This window comes from Topomyia yanbarensis, chromosome 3 (genome assembly GCF_030247195.1).
Source record: "Topomyia yanbarensis strain Yona2022 chromosome 3, ASM3024719v1, whole genome shotgun sequence".
In the NCBI taxonomy this organism is placed as follows: Eukaryota; Metazoa; Arthropoda; class Insecta; order Diptera; family Culicidae; genus Topomyia; species Topomyia yanbarensis.
The window spans coordinates 262,197,522-262,214,208 of record NC_080672.1 but is presented as its reverse complement, the minus strand read 5'-3'; the positions used below and the strand labels follow the sequence as shown (position 1 = coordinate 262,214,208).

Sequence of the window (16,687 nt, the reverse complement as noted above, 5' to 3'; positions counted from 1 at the left end):
CTGTATGTATCATCATCATTTAGTGAAAATTTTTGTTTTAAAAATAGCGGCCTATCCATTTTTATATACTAGTTGATTGCAATTGTTGTATAAACATCTGAATGTTAAATTCTCATGATAAGTTCAATTCGACAATCAAACTGACAATAGTTAGAAATATGAGCAGATGAACTGTACTAATAACAACCCCCTTTGACCAGTTTTAACATCTGTCAACCCAACCAGCGAATCACGATTGTACAAAATTTCCAACAAAAACCGTATCATAACATAAATGGATCTGAATAAGCAAATACCTTCATATTTTTTAAATTTATGGATTTATTTTTTTATGATTTGTAGTTTGCGTTCGTTGCATTCAACTAATGTATAGAAATTGATAGGTCGTCGTTTTGAATATAAAAATATTCACTAAATAGTGATAATACATATAGTTGAGGATAATTATGTTGTCTATTGTTTGAAGTAGGTAACTCTATTTTATATTCTTCTTAATGAAAATTAACGATGAAACGTCTACTTGTTCAATAATGAAAATAATTAGAATCGGTCAACAAACCATTGAGATATGGCCTTTTGAAGAAAACATTCCAACACTGAAAAAAATCCAAACGTTAATTCTATTTGCTTCAAAACGCTTAAAATTCATATGAAGAAGAAATGCTATTGTTATCACGCGCACACATAGCTTCAATGTGTCAACTGTATAAACTATGTATGCACACACATAAGTTATATGTGCATATTGTTATAGAGTGGGGTTTTATGTGTCTAATAGTTATGAAATGTGAATGTAAGATTAATATTTCTTGTAAATACACACATTAGGTTTATATGCCAGCAAATAGTGTCTATATGCCTCCGTTAATTGCAAAAATCTATGTGTAAAATCAATAGGCATAACGTTTACTTTTTTTTGAGTGAACATTAATCCATTTTTTTTAATTTACACATTACATTTAACGTTTGGTAGACAACCCTATTTTCATATTTTTTTTTCAGTGCACCATATAAATAACACCTTTTGTACACTATGTTTATGTAATTAAATGGTAAGGTTTTCCTTTAAAAACCGTGACACGTATAAACGATCTAAATAGTCAATGGACAAACATTGATTCACGCTTGAAGCCTGGTAGAAAACCCATCTATGACCGCATACCACATCCAAACCGTTATAAATTTCGATTCCGTCAATAAAATATTTTCAAACTTGCAGGGGATACACTTGATTAATATATCTTCCGAGTGAAATGTACTAAATAAGTAGACATTTTTTTTTGTTTATAGAGTTAGGACCAAACCCGTGGGTGTTTGCTGGTAGCTTTATGAAACGTGTCATAAAATTTCAAATCGCAATTTCTCTCGAATCCCTCGATAGATCATTTTGAAATTCACTGAGAAGATGCTTGGATACTGTATCTTTCGAATGCCGTATGACAAATTTATGGTCATTTTTTTGTTAATAACGGTTTTAGGAACACCGTGTAGTCGCTGGTTTCGCTCCATTATGTGGAAGGTATCGACAAAATCTTGGGAATCAAGATTTCATTCGTGTGATGTCCAGAAACATGTCGAACACTTTGTAGAGACATCTTCGGCGTATTGAACTTGTGGACATCGGTCTTATTGCTTGTGGTAATAGTTATCATGATATTGAGCATTTTGTCTAGATATGCACAGAATATTACGCAACGGCAAGCAGCATAAAATAAAGTGACCCGATGTTTCCAGAACGAATGCAGGACGCGCTCAAGAAACCTATTAAAGATGTACTTTTTCCGAACATTTACGAAACTTGTGTAAGACTGAGAGATTTTTCCTAAGAATTGTTCATTTTAGAAGTTGAAATTCCTTTTCGACAATGACAATCAAAATAAATAAGCTCAATTTGCACGTTCCTCACGTATATTGGTGATTAAGCGCACGACTCAAAACTTTTATAAGTTTTTTTTTTGCAAAATATGAATCTATAATGCAAGTATTTTAGAATAAAAATCAACATTTTGGTAAATGCGGGACGCTTTCCGGGACATTTTACCGTGCGGGACAAGAAATCCGGACGATTTGGTCACATTAGCGTAAAACAAATGATAGTGCCTATTTTCACCATATTTGGGACGGTGCTACATCATTGACTCGGTCTACAATCGATGTAATGCGAATAAATTAGCATCAACAGTGTTAAGAACCAATATAATAACATAAAAGCCCTGAAAACAGTGAAATGCTCGTGTTTGAGCGCAACGAAAACTCGAATCGCGTGTCCAAATTATCGCCATAACATTTGGCCCAATACGTTCAACAACGTTGGCCAATACTGCTCTAAACCAACGGCTTCAACTGGATAAGGTGATAATCCAGCTTTGTACGTGTCATGATGGCGCTCTAAATTGTTTAGTTCGTAATACGTTTAATTGCCTTTTTTGACAATTGTCGTTTACGCCAGCTTGACGGCAACGCCCAGTAGATGATGTCGGGTGTTCATTGAAATCATCCAACGCATTGGACGAACGTAGGATATCTTCTTCTTATTGGGCGGATGACGTAAACAACTATTGTAAATAGAAGAACTGTTAACATATTACGAACTGAACAATACTAGGCACCATTATAACACGTAAAAAGCTGGATAGAAACATGGCGACAATTGGCTCACAACCCTATCCCAATTTACCACCTTTATTTTTATTTCTCGTTCTCAGATAAAAGAATAGACGAAAATCGCGAGCTAATTTAATCCGGTCTAAACCATAATATTGAACAAGCAGCTAACTGGTGATTTTGTCAATCAAGGGCGTTCATAATATTTACAAAAGGGTCGCGAGCACGCTAAATAACAGTAACAGAATAGCTCCCCGAATAAGCAGCCGCTGGTGCTGAAAGCAGATTTCGTTAGATTTTCTGAAGGTGTTGCACAAAATACAACGGCGCGAGGGCCGGTGCACAGAGAACAGACATCCATGATCGAACAAATATATTAATAAAACGTGTGTAAACATTTGAATTAATATACGATAAAACACTAGCGCCGCCACACCAACTTATCCCAACTATCCGTCAAATCCATTTCGGAGCCAGTTCAAAATCCTGAATGGCTTCAGTATAGATTTTTGCTCAAAGAAAACAACCGATTTCGACTCTATCGGTTGATGCATTGGACCTGGAATTCATACTGAATTCACTCAGAAGTCCGAACCGGTTCCGGACTGGCTTGACTGGGTAGAGGTATAACAGCTGCCAATCCCAGTAATGAGAACGGATTTCCGGCTGGTTTCAGTCAGTATTCCGGCTCCAATAACACACTGGAGCCGAAATACTAACTGAAACCAGCCGGAATTCGGGCACATTGCCGACTGAACTTTACTGGGTTCAGTCGAACTCAGCCACTAAAAAACGTAACGACAGTAGCGCACCTGGTGGAGATATCCCAACTACCTTCGAAAACGTTAGGAATTTTTACAAAAGTTAAATGCTGACTTAATACCAATCTAACCCATATTCAAACCTCAACAGCACGGAAGTCACCATTGGATAAGGTAGATGGGCAGTGATGCTACACCTGCATACAGAAAGGACGACAACGTGTCAGATTCTTCCATAGGTGTCGCGGAGTTGGGGGTTTAAAAGGGTATAAGATATAGGATTCGCTCCAAGCAAGCTATATGGGCATAGATTGTTATCTGCTATCTAGTTGTTTAGTTAATCTTCTAGTACACGATCACTCGCAAAAGGAATGATTTTGTTTATTTTTTGTATTTATTTTAAACTGTGGGCACCTGGCTACCGAGAGTAAGCTATGTTTTCTAAACAAAGGCAATTTAAACCCCTCCTCACTTGAGCATTGCCTAGAAAAGCTAAACTCACGTACGTAATTGATAGAATCACTATTTATTGCAACAGTATTGACATGGAATTCGTTTTTACGATATATTTATTGGAATGAAAGACACCGAATGATAACACGCGTTGGCGTCTCCAGAGAAAGGTACGGTGGGGGAGGGCGCAACCAGCAAGTATTCCATTGAAAAGCGTGTGTATACCCAATCGTTATTTTTTGGAAATCATTATGAAGTATTAAGGTAGATCCTTGAATCAATTATATTGATGAATAAAACAGATACGAGTAGTCCTTAGAGGCTTCCTTGAGGAACATCTTAAGTAATTTCTGTATATGATTTGTCAGATTTTTGTGTGGAGTCGGCCGATGATAACACGTAGTATGAATAAATAGTTATGATAGCGCGAAATATTATAGATCAAAGAAAGTACTTCCACAGATAATAGATATTTGGACTAGAATGTGTTTGACAGCTGCACTCCAACTGCATTGCATCGACCACTGCGCCACCAACAAACGTTTGCTAAACGTATCTCAGTCCGTTTTGTCGGAATCTAAGTTGCGGGCGTTTTACACACATTTCGAATTGAACTGTTATTTGTGGCATTTCCTATACGCGTACATGGGCAAGAATAACGACCATCAAACTTCATTACTACAAGGTTTCGATAGCTTAATGCACGAGCTTGCTATCAATTACGGAACATGAAACATACACTGAAAAAAATCCAAACGTTAATTCTATTTGCTTCAAACCGCTTAAAATTCATATGAAGAAGAAATGCTATTGTTATCACGCGCACACATACCTTCTATGTGTCAACTGTATAAACTATGTATGCACACACATAAGTTATATGTGCATATTGTTATAGAATGGGGTTTTATGTGCCTAATAGTTATGGAATGTGAATGTAAGATTAATATTTCTTGTAAATACACACATTAGGTTTATGTGCCAGCAAATAGTGTCTATATGCCTCCGTTAATTGCAAAAATCTATGTGTAAAATCAATAGGCATAACGTTTACTTTTTTCTGAGTGTATAACTGCATTCAAAATGAAGACGCGGCAAATTTGCAGTAAATATTGACACGAGATCGTCCACATTAATAAGACTATTTGGGACTAATCTAATCCCTACACGCAAAAAAGTTTCGGTTGAAATTACTATTCTAGAGGGTTAAATTAATTACATTGTACCCACAATTTTCAGATGATAATATTATGATTTCGCTGCAACCACGTAAACAATCATTTCTACCATATTCACATATCTTAGGTTTCTGTAGGTTTCAATATGTTTGTAGTATATTCATCTCACCGTATGGTATTCGTTTTTACTATGAAAGTAGTCGAGTTCAGAACTAATATTCTCCCGTGATGATTTAAGTTCATAGTAAATTTTACCATACATGATATACTTTTTACTGTAAGATTTTGCTATATACCTAATGTATAAGTGCGTCATTCTGCTAATAGTAATGAATACATTGGGGGGTCTAGTTTTTTAGAAAATATACTTTATTTACGAGTACTTACGGATGACTATGATGCAACTTGAGCTCAAATTCCAGACTAGTCTGGTTTATGGTCATCCTAAAAGAATCAATTACATCGGCAGTTTGTCATACCACTATTAAAATTTCATTTTAAACTTACTAGACTTTCCAGCAATGTTTTCCGGACATGTGATTGTGGATGTTAAATTATATTTATTTTGTAGAAAATTCGTTCTCACAATAATATAAGCAATACAAAGAAACTTGTTGCGACGAAAAACAAAAACAAGTTAATTGAATCGAAATGGCGCACGTCAACATTCCCTTGGCACTTAGAAATACTATGTTTCTAGTACATTTAAACGGAAATCATAGTCAGCTGAAATTTGTCGGTACATTACATTTAATTTTACCATATTCATGGTAAAATTTGACCTTATAACAATAAAGTGACGGGACGATAACAATACGCATAATAAATTTTACCGCAAATGAAGTGAATTCTAACACAAAAGTATAGTTGGCTTAAATAATTAATATAGTCAGCAACACCTTAGAATTTAAATTGATGCATAGTCCTTTTTCCTACTAAGTGGTTGTGATGACTTAATTTTCCATTAGTTTTACCATTAGTCCAGTGTCGACTGCATGTATATATTAAGTGAAGTTCATTTCTCTTCCATAGGAATTTCACATACTTTCTAGAATAAATCCATATATTTTTTATGTGATTTTCATGTGATTAATAGCTGAATTTCAAATAGCATTCAAACGCCTTTCTTATGTGTTTAAAAACAGATGAAGATGATGAATAAATAAATAGGCATGGAATTTTATTGTAATGCATCTTATATTTACATGTTTTGTTTATAATTAATAGCATTCGTATAATTATCAACAAGTAGAATCCGTTCTCTTACCATGCATTCTTCGTGTTGAGAAAATCATCAAATTCGTCGCAGTTTTCGTTGGTTCCTTTAATGCTTACAGTTCGTTTCCGTTTCCGCATTCTGCAATATAATTTCGTTTTATTTTTATTGCTCATTTTGTACATTCGATTGAATTTAAGTTTAAATACCTTCAGAAAGGGGTTCGAGTATCTCCGATCGTAATTCCTTTTCCTTGAGCTGTTACTATACGGAAACTTTATTGAAACTGTCAACTTTTTTCTCATTGTATATACACATAATATTCATGTTCTCTACACATAACACGTAAGTATGTGACAATCACATAGAATGTATGTATAGTATACTTGAATGTCATTGATATAGTTTTTGAAGTTCATCAATGTAGGTATGAATGTTATTAACTGCACATGAATATAATGTGATTGGTAATTTTTAATATTTACGTGCTTTTTCACTTAAAATTGATATGATTATTTGGCTCAGTGTACGTGGGTACAATGAAATTCAAAGTTGCATCTTATATGAAGAAAATCATAATATAAACGTATGAAGAATAAGCAAAATGTACGCTGTAGAAGAAAGTTGCGTCTGCGGATAATTTGCTGGCAGACCGTCCGATTCTGGCTAGGGCGTTGCAAGTAATTGAAGGTATTTTCTTTAAAACAAATGTCAACATACCTGCAATGCAAGTTATTCAGGTGGAATATTTCATTTTAGAGTGTGGAGTGGAAACAACCTCTGTAATTTGATGGACCAGCGATCAGATATTCGAGTCAGATCCTGATCGAGTCAGATTCTGATTGGAGTGTTGATAGTATAAAGTGATTTAATTATAATTCAACGCTTTTTCTTGAAAAGGGCGATACTAGCAGTGACACCATTCACAGAAAATCAACAGTGAATATTTCAAGGCTTGGTTTTATTTCCTATTTAAGAACTATTGTGTTTTTTACATCCTAGATTGCATGATTCAGTGATCGAAACCCAAAACTGCATAAAGTATTTGAAATTATTAAATTAAAATTTGTTTTTGCTATTTAAATCGACAAAATGATAGTATCGCCCCTTTGGCGATTGTTTACTTTTTCGGTCCCACCTATCAGCATTGAAGTATCGCCCTTATGTTTTTTTACAATAACTACCGTATTACACCACCGATTTCGTCCGGGTTTTTTCAAGAGCGATCATTGTTACTATTTACAGCTGGTATCAGCTTGATTACCCAAAAAAATTCGAAAAAAACAGTTTCGCCTCTAAACTGCTAGCAAAATAAGTATCGCCCTTCTTGTTTGCATGGAGCGTGGAGGGCGAAACTTTAAATAAACAAACAAAAATACAGTTTCGCCCGATGTATTTTTTGCTGTAGTTTAAGAAAGCAATATCGTAGAATCCAAATTTTTAGGTTAATTTGTTGCGTTTTAAAGCCCTCATTCGCATGTATGAAAAAAGCCTTATGTTTACATTTGTAAGTATCGCCCTTTTCACAAAAAAGCGTTGAATTGATAAAATTAAAATCCAGTAACACGCATTAAATACTGAAATCAATTCTCTTTTTTTAATGATTGGCAAATTATTTCTTTTATTTCATTCACAATATTGATGAAATTTACAAGAAGATGCTATGAATTTCATAATTCATTAAAATGATATTCATACGAACTACATAAGATATTTATACTGCAGTAGTATCATTTTTATACGTGGAACTTTATGAAAAGTATGCATTCGCAGTATGATATCCATAGTTGGTTCTTTGGGTGCAAAAACTGTCTTTCATAGTTTATAACTATGATATTCACAAGAAAACCTTGTGGCGAAAAATCAAACTATATCCTTATGATTTTCGAAGGTGCAGTATCCTCAGTGTAGGATTTTAGAAGATATTCTCAATATGTAATGCGGGAATCAATATACCTAATCCAAAGTAGAAAGATGCATTATGATGGCTATCTGCGTACATAATCGCTTGGTTAGCAGTCGGCTTTTCAACGTTATTATTTAAATAATCAAAGAATCTCGATTTATTAATGTAATTAAATATTATAAAACGGAAAAGCTTTACATTTCAAATCTATTTGCTGCTACCACCTTTGGTCATCTTATCCTGATGTTTCGCTTCCATTTTGCCAAGCGCTTTGAAAACTTTTTTCTTAAGTTCTTTTTGTCGCTGCATTTTTCGAAACTCCTCATTCAACTTTTGCTTCTTATATTTATCCGTTTTCTGCTTGGCCTGCTGTTTCCTCTTTTCTTCTTTAACTTCGTAGTTAGTTTTGATCATTTTCATCATTTTGGCAACCTGAAAATATGTTAGATGTTTTAACTAAATTATTCTACTAGAAATATCATAGAAACTCACTTTCTGTTCGTGCGGCGAGTGAACCACGGCTATTCTTTCGCTTTCAAAAGTTTTATTCGGTTTTATTGGCCCATGTTTCGGTTTGTCCTTATATGGCAAAGCTTTTTGCAAATTTTTCGGGATTACAAGTGGTCTGAATTGTAGTTCTTCCCTTTCGATCGGTTTGTATGTACTGTCAGGCTTCGCTTCAAATTTTACATTTTTTTCGCGCTTCAACTGACCAAGTGTTTTCATTCCTACCCATTTAGCTTTCTTTTCTGGGGGTAACAGAAGGTTTGTAACTGGAGCGTAAAAGTTCGGAACGTTCACCTTGAACCAAGTACGACAAAAGACGATATCACTGAGAACTATTCGATCTTCGAACGTCGCTCGAAAACTTCCTTCGGGTGGAACAGCTTTTTTAATTTGGCCACGGATGCCAGAAACGGTTTTAATTTTCGCACCTTCAAACTTTGCTACTTCCAAAGTAGAGTTGAACATACCCTGAATAAATGCCGTTTTCTGATAGATTTTACTTGGTGTTCCAATCAGTTTCAGTTTCTTCATTATCTGAGCAGATTTATCGCTTTCGTTAACGGCTCCGGTAGCGGCTATTCTAAAGCCAATACGTTTGATTTCTTGCTGATCATCGACCATCGACTGAATAGCCAACAAACCCGTATTTTGTGGGGTTATTGGTCCCCAGAAGGTCATACTGCAGGTGACGTGGTTCGGCGTATACTTCAAGTATCGATGTTTAAGGTCATCCTCCACTTTAGCAAAAATTGGTATAGTTTGAAAACGCCGCCAACCAAGGGAAACGATGAGTGGGTCGCCAGCTTTCAGTATTTTCTTATACCAACGATGTTTTTTCACCTTGCAGCTGACGTAACCGACGTTTTCTTCTGCCATGTTAAGTCCACCGATCAAAACAGGGAAGGCTGGATCAAAGTATTCCACAAACTCATAAGGAACTGCTTTGAAGTTCATTCGAACGTACAGACCTGCTCGGTGGCCCTCGATGTTAAGCCGAATATCGTCATCCAAATTTGAGAACTCATTTTTATTAAGCTCTGATTGTCGCAGGGCTTCGGCTTTTAGCTTTTCGTAGTACTGATGGTCTCCTTCGATATGTTGGTCATCCTTTTCCGGGTTGTCATATTCAGCATCAAATTTTGCTTTTAATTTCATTTTTTTCTCCATCAGTTCTACTCTTGACATATTTTTTTCTTCGACTCTGGATATTTTTCTTTTCAAAACATTTTCTTCACCCTTGGATTTGATTTCTACATCTTCCTGTTCTTTACCAGGATCAGCTGAATGCTTCTCTCCAGTTTCGAAATCTTCAAAGTCACCGAAAACCTCACTATCTCCATCGCTCATATCGTCTAGCTTCAACAGCTCTTCGGCATCTTCTGAAGCTTTCCATTTACCAGTTACAAAACAGTTGCTGATAAGCCGTTTATTTTCCTCCAACGTCCAATCCCTTACGCCATCTCCGTACTCCTCAAAGAAGCACCCTTCATCTACATCTTGAATTGTTTTTTTCTTTTGCATTTCGGCCTGTTTCAGAGCGACACTCTTGAAAAGACCTCCCAGTAAATCATCATCTTCGACATCTGTACCAGCATTTTTATTTTCTTCTTCCTGCTCTTGATTCTTTTTAAATTTACTAAAAACGCCATACACAATTTTCATCAGGTTTTTGCTTGTTGATTGGCGTTCCAGGTAGTCCCTTCTTGCTTTCGATGCTAACCCTTCTTTCCAAGCCATTGAACTTCTGACCGTTACCTCTTCGTTTTCTTCGTCCGAAGAAAGAAACCCGCTAGATTTTCTTGCTGTCAACGTCCCTGCCTCAGCTTCGATGTCCTCATCACCATCATCGTCATCGTTGTCGTCAGAGTTTTTTTCTTCTTGCTCTAGATCAGGATTCCAACCAGATTGAATATTGTCCTCATCTTCAGATTCTTCCACTCCGGAATCTTCCATATCAGATTCATCTTCAACTAGCTGAAATTCGCGGGACTTGATGACGTTGCCGTCGCTAAACAGTTTGAATTCCTGGTTTTCAATTTGAACGTCCAAAGTTTCCTTTTTCTCTATCACAGATTGTACTAGTGCCTGCTGTTCACTATTCTGTTTCCCACTTTTATGACTGTGGGATCCTTGTAATTCAATGTAAACGGCATCTTTATCATAGACGATGCCTCCGACTCCGGACATGGGAGCATACAGCAGCCTTTCTTTCTCTAGCAAATTTCGCTTCTTCTCTGTTGACGGGAGTGGGCATGGGTCTGGCAATGCACTTAATTCTTCGATTTTTATATCACCTAACCCGGCTATGTGAACCATATTTTCTTTTTTCAGTGGTACCCCTCGAACGTAACCGTACAACACCACATCCCGGTCGCACTTTGGATTGAGACGAACCTGTTCCGAGTTGGTTATATCCTCTAACCTATCGGCCAGAATGTAGCTATGCGCTCCTCGCCATGTGAGTGGTCGGAATTTCATAACTGAAATAAATCGACCCAAATTTTTTATCTCATTTCGTAGATATTCTCCGTGAATCAGGCCAGACAGATAAAATAACTTAGCCCCATCGTACACCTCTGTCCAAAATCGATGTTTTAGCGACTTTTTCTGCATTTTAACCGCCTTTGCACTTTTAATCGTATCTAAGTGGGTCAAAATTCCCATAATTTTCGGCATCCCATGTACCTGACAGATGTTGAGAAACTCAAAAATCTCCATTTCAAACCCAAAACTTGCATCTACCATTAATAATACCAGATCTGCACATTTTGCAATATCTATCATACTATTAATGTCGTTGTTACATTCGATCAGGGTGATTCTTCTTTTTTTCGAGGTAATGACGGTAATCGGGCCATTGACGCTTATCACATTGGTCCGAGTAAAAGTTTTAATCAAATTATTAATCAATGTCGATTTACCCACTTTAGGTGGACCGACAACGGCTATAAGCACCGGTGGGGGCTCCTCCGGTGTTTTATCCACCAGCGGAATGTGTTGTTTTTTGGTTAATATATCTTCCTTCCGGCGAAAACGTTTTTCGGCGCTTCTCGCCTTTGTAATTGCAAAGGCTTTCACATTTTTGCCTTTATCAGTTGGCTTATTTTTGGACTTCTTCTTGTCAGCTTTGACACCTTAGAAATAAATTTGTAATTTGACTATATTGTTTAAAATTTAAATCCACATGCATGTGTAAATCAATTACCTGCCTGCCGCTTTTTATGTGGTTTTTGTTTCTCAGTAAAATTATCGTTGTCCGCCATGTCTACTGCAAGAAATACAAATATTTTAAAACATAATAGTGCCAAAACAGAACTTTTTAGACTATAATTCGCACTCGCACATGGTAATAGATTGATAACTCAAAATTTCAACGTTTACGAAAATTGGAGAAATGTCAAAATGTGAAATATCCCGAGCCTGAAATTGCGATAAGCACGATAACTGTATTAAAATGATGCACGGATCGACGCGCAGATGGCGCGATTACCAGTTTTGTTGTATTTGACCAGGGATGCCAGGTGCAAAGATTAATTTGACGAATTTCGCGCTAAATAGTATTCACGGTAAAAAAAAACTTTACCCATTTTATGTATTCAAATTGCCCATTTTCGGAAGTTAATCGAGTTGTCAAAAAAAGGGGTATTTTTTTGTTTCTAACAATGAGCACTTTTTATCCATTACACAACTACTCGATGAGGTAATGCCATTGGGTATATTGATCTTAATAATGGGTGAAAAATCCAGCCCCATGCTAGGCAGCCATTTTGTCCTAGCCAACATCTGCCTTTGTTAAAATCAAAACAACCCAATGCTATTGCACGGGCGACGTGGGCCTAGATGCAGCTAGGCCCATCATATGTTGACTACTGTCAAAGTCGGTATATCTCCATAGCGGATGACAGGAGTGACACCCTCCTGGAAAAATCCTTAAGAATTATTTCAAGCGAGTTAACCTGCAAACTAAGGATCGTAGCTGAACTTGCAAATTATTGGCGTGCATCGGAGTCCGTGTCAGAAACGGAACATTTCGACAATGCTCCGAAAACAACGGCTGTTTAGACTACTGAGGAAGTTGCAAATATGCGCTAGTTCGGCATTTTTTGAGCAGCCAAAAGATCCAGACATCAAAAATATATTCAGTTGGCGGTTTTGTTTTGTTAAGTAGTTTTAGAATGGGATTTCTATCCAGATTCCTATATTTTTATATGCCATTATAATGTGAAATGAATGTTATTTTATGTTTTTGTTATTAAATTCAGAAATAATTCTATTGACAGTATTTTTCATTCTGGCGCGATTTTCATCAATGGGTATTTTTTACGCATTTTATTGTAACTGTTCTGCGAAAAATAATGGGTAAAACATACCCAGGTTGACGTACAAGATCTGTACTCATTTATGGGTACAAAGATGGGTTTTTTGTAAATCGACTTTAAATTTTTAAAATCGATTTTTTCTCAGTGTAGAAGTCGATGAAGATTTTTTTTTCAATATTTTTATTAAAAAAATTTACTAATTTTGTGAACTATAGCCATTTGAAAAAAAAATTGGTAAAAACGTTTGACCCTTTTCAAAAGACAGTCTAGATCATTTTTGGAAAAACAAAGTATGCAAAGTGGCTTTTTGTGACAAAGTTCTCATGTACAGAAAGTTTCATTAAAATCGGTGAGGGTTCTGCCAACATTTGTTCGAGTTGGCGCGAAATTCGTCATTTGTGTCACTGATTTTCAATATGCTGCACAGATTTCTAAAAATACACAAATTTCGACAGTTTTCTGTTATAGAGTATTTGACAATCTGTAACTGTATTGGTGTGTTCAACGAATTGTTTTCCTCCACCTGTCATAATGTTCTGATAGGTGGAGGAATACATCGAATAGCTTTTCGGTCGGATTATTTGCATGATGGATTCCGACCAACCGTTATTGCACGTCTCCGGAATAAACTTCACAGTTACACAGAGCATTTAACACCATCAAGCTATTTTAAACGTTTAAATTGACTGATAGTTTTGCATAGACTTATCCAGCTGCGTTTGTGCCGTTTTGACGTTTGAATTGGGAGGAAAGCAAATCGATTGCACGGCGAATTGGGAGGAAAACAAACCGCTTCTGGGCTTGAGGGGAGGGCGGAAGTATAAAAATGTGAAATATCAGTGCGAGTATTTCAAACGTCAGATATCTCAATATGGTACCTGGAGGAAAACAAACCCCCAAAGTGGTATAAGTGAAATAATTTGCATAGAACCCTATATATGTGTTCAACGAATTGTTTTCCTCCACCTGTCATAATGTTCTGATATGTGGAGGAAAACATCGAATAGCTTTTCGGTCGGATTATTTGCATGATGGATTCCGACCAACCGTCATTGCACGTCTCCGGAATAAACTTCACAGTTACACAGAGCATTTAACACCATCAAGCTATTTTAAACGTTTAAATTGACTGATAGTTTTACATATGGTAGCTGGAGGAAAACAAACCTCCAAAGTGGTATGAGTGAAATGATTTGCATAGAACTCTATAATGCAAAGGCTATCAAAGATTTATCAATTTAAAAAAAAAAATGATTATTGGCGATTCTACGTTGAAAACGTTCACAAATAGCGCTAGAAGTAAAGTGTTGCTGATTTCATTTTGTTCTGTCATAGTGCATATATTATCTGTAAACTTTGGTAAAAAATAACTTTTAAACAACATGTCACCTTTAAATTTGTTGAGAATTGCTCACGAAAGCGAAGGAAAACTATCACTTTATAAGATGATGAGTAAACATCTTGCGAAAAGGGTGCAAAACGCAGTGGTTTCTAATATCATTCGCAGAGCTACATGTGTGCGGCTCTAAAATGTAATTTGCTGGGACACCTTAGTGGCCTTAACATCATTTTCCGTTTCTCCTAAGTCAAGCTAAACCTTCATGAAATGGTGTAAATTCACTAAAATCTCCGAATCACGCGAGGAAAGAATATATCCGGCTAATTGGAAAGTGTCAGCTTTGCATCATACACAGCCGATCCTTCTCTCTGATATGCCTAACAGAATCTCCTACGTAGAAAGGTTGCCAAAATTAAATCTGTATTTTTGTCCTAAAAAATCTTTTCATCTGTATTTACTCTTCGAAAATTCTGTGTCGATATCTGTATCGAATCAGTTGAGTCGTTTAACCTTTTGCTAGATTATCTATCGATTAATTCTTGTAGTTTAAATCAGTCAAGCAAGGACCTGTTTACATTTTCATAAAAAAACACTACAAGTCGTTCTGACATTGAACTTGAGCTTGAGCTGGTGCGACCACCCCTAGCTGCTACTCCGTTATCGATCTGGACTAGCTGAAGTTGAACAGAGAATAAGTAGATAATTATGCTTGGGAGTAGCGAAACATCTTTCAATGTGCAACTCCTGGTAATCCTAACGTGTTTATTGTTCAATACCGGCGCCGGCCAGGCCCGAACGTAGGTCGCGGAAGGAAAGGAAAGGAATGGTTACTGCGATACTTGCTTTTGCTAGGGGCCGTATATAGTACTGCGCACTCCACAAGTATCACAGGATATTTTTGTTAGTAAGAGTATAGAAGTAGGATCTACTTCTTCCTTACCGACGCCAGAGAGGTGACTTAACTATCTGGACTAGATTTCGATCCACCAAACTCATAGACCGGAGACCAACGGCTTTACTTCCCTTCCGAAGGAAGACGTGACCACAGATTTTTTTCACCTCAGAAAAATTTCAACGACCTCGGCTGAAATTGAACCCAGGGAACTGGAATGAGTGGCGGTAACGCTTACCACTCAACTACCGGCGCCGTCTACAGGTCGTTCTGATATTTTACATCCAGAAACTTGAACTTTATCGATGTGCACAATGGAAAAATAATTTTCTTCTTCATTTAATGACTTTTGTTGATATATAATATTATAAACATTTAGTCGACCAATGTAGCTGTCGAATTTTCGGAAAAAAATTAAAAATTAACAAAGTCACAGAGCATTACAATTAACGTTTCTGGAAGTAGACTTCAGCCAGGCGTTTGCTGGGTGCTAACCTGAGTGTATTACAAACCTTTACCTTTCAGAGTGAGCGACCAATCTCAAAAGTGAAGATGTATTTTAATATAAAGGGCTAGGCTGAGAGAGACAGAGAGGAAGTATTACTGAAACTTAAAAAATATTTCTAGCAATAATTTTTGTAACATCATTTCTCAAAAATCTGTATATCTGTATATACACGGAAAAATCTGTATATCTGTACACACAGATTCTTGGTCTAAAAATGGCTGAAAAATCTGCATAAATACAGATTATTCTGTATTTTTGGTAACCCTGCTACGTAGTACAAAATATGAAGTAGTTTAACATTGGTACTAATTGGTTCTCGGTTTCCAGTTTACCAGTCTAATTTCTTACCCGTTTCGTTCGTATTTTGGCACTGGTAAGCTTTTTCCGAGAAGAAAATGAAGTTTTTGTTGGAAGCTACGACTGACTTGCGAGTGAAAAAAATACAAACTGTACCACTTTGCCAGTTCATAAGCTGAATCATAGGTGTCGCACGTAGATACAGAACACTAGATAAGGATTGTCGCTGGAGTTCCCATTGTCTTCGCCTCGGAACATGGTTGTTTTGCATTCGTTATATATCTGTCAAGTTATCGAAAGTCTCTCTAGTAAAAGTCTTTGGTCCGCACGTTTGGTACACGCAGAAAAATATGGCCTGCTTGTAACCACAAACCGTTTAGTTGAACTTCGAATTAGTAAAATGCAGAGTTTGCCTTTCTTCAATTCAGTCTCGTTTATTCTGCTGTGATTTTTATACATTCAAGATCGAAAACGTCCAATGCATAAAATTTACAGCAGAATAAACGAGAGGCAAACAGAAAAATTACGTGATATCTGCTATGAAACAAATTTCTATGTGGCATACTATATTATAATTTCATTAGTTTTCACATGATATCTATGCGTGACAGATAATTTTTATGTGCTACTACAAGTTGCAAAAAAATATGTGTGAAATCAATATATTCAACGATTTTTTTCGGTGTACATTTTCGACTGTTATTGTT

The 16,687-nt window shown here is 36.3% G+C and overlaps 1 protein-coding gene across 1 annotated transcript; it reads right to left on the bottom strand.

Moving 5' to 3' along the window:
- Nucleotides 1-8,245: 8,245 nt before the first annotated feature.
- Nucleotides 8,246-12,000, bottom strand: LOC131689123 (ribosome biogenesis protein BMS1 homolog). The gene is made up of 3 exons (XM_058973974.1): nucleotides 11,831-12,000; nucleotides 8,611-11,759; nucleotides 8,246-8,550 (listed from the first exon to the last, which is right to left on the bottom strand). The coding sequence occupies exons 1-3, from the start codon at nucleotides 11,886-11,888 to the stop codon at nucleotides 8,326-8,328; spliced, it is 3,432 nt and encodes a 1,143-aa protein (XP_058829957.1). The 5' UTR covers nucleotides 11,889-12,000; the 3' UTR covers nucleotides 8,246-8,325.
- Nucleotides 12,001-16,687: the final 4,687 nt, after the last annotated feature.

Bases quoted from the DNA above. Each gene is read 5' to 3' on its own strand.
- LOC131689123 (XM_058973974.1), bottom strand. From the start codon at position 11,888: ATGGCGGACAACGATAATTTTACTGAGAAACAAAAACCACATAAAAAG. The intron at 11,760-11,830 runs GTAATTGATTTA...TTTATTTCTAAG, and splicing joins ACATAAAAAGCGGCAGGCAG to GTGTCAAAGCTGACAAGAAG. The intron at 8,551-8,610 runs GTGAGTTTCTAT...ACATATTTTCAG, and splicing joins ACTCGCCGCACGAACAGAAA to GTTGCCAAAATGATGAAAAT.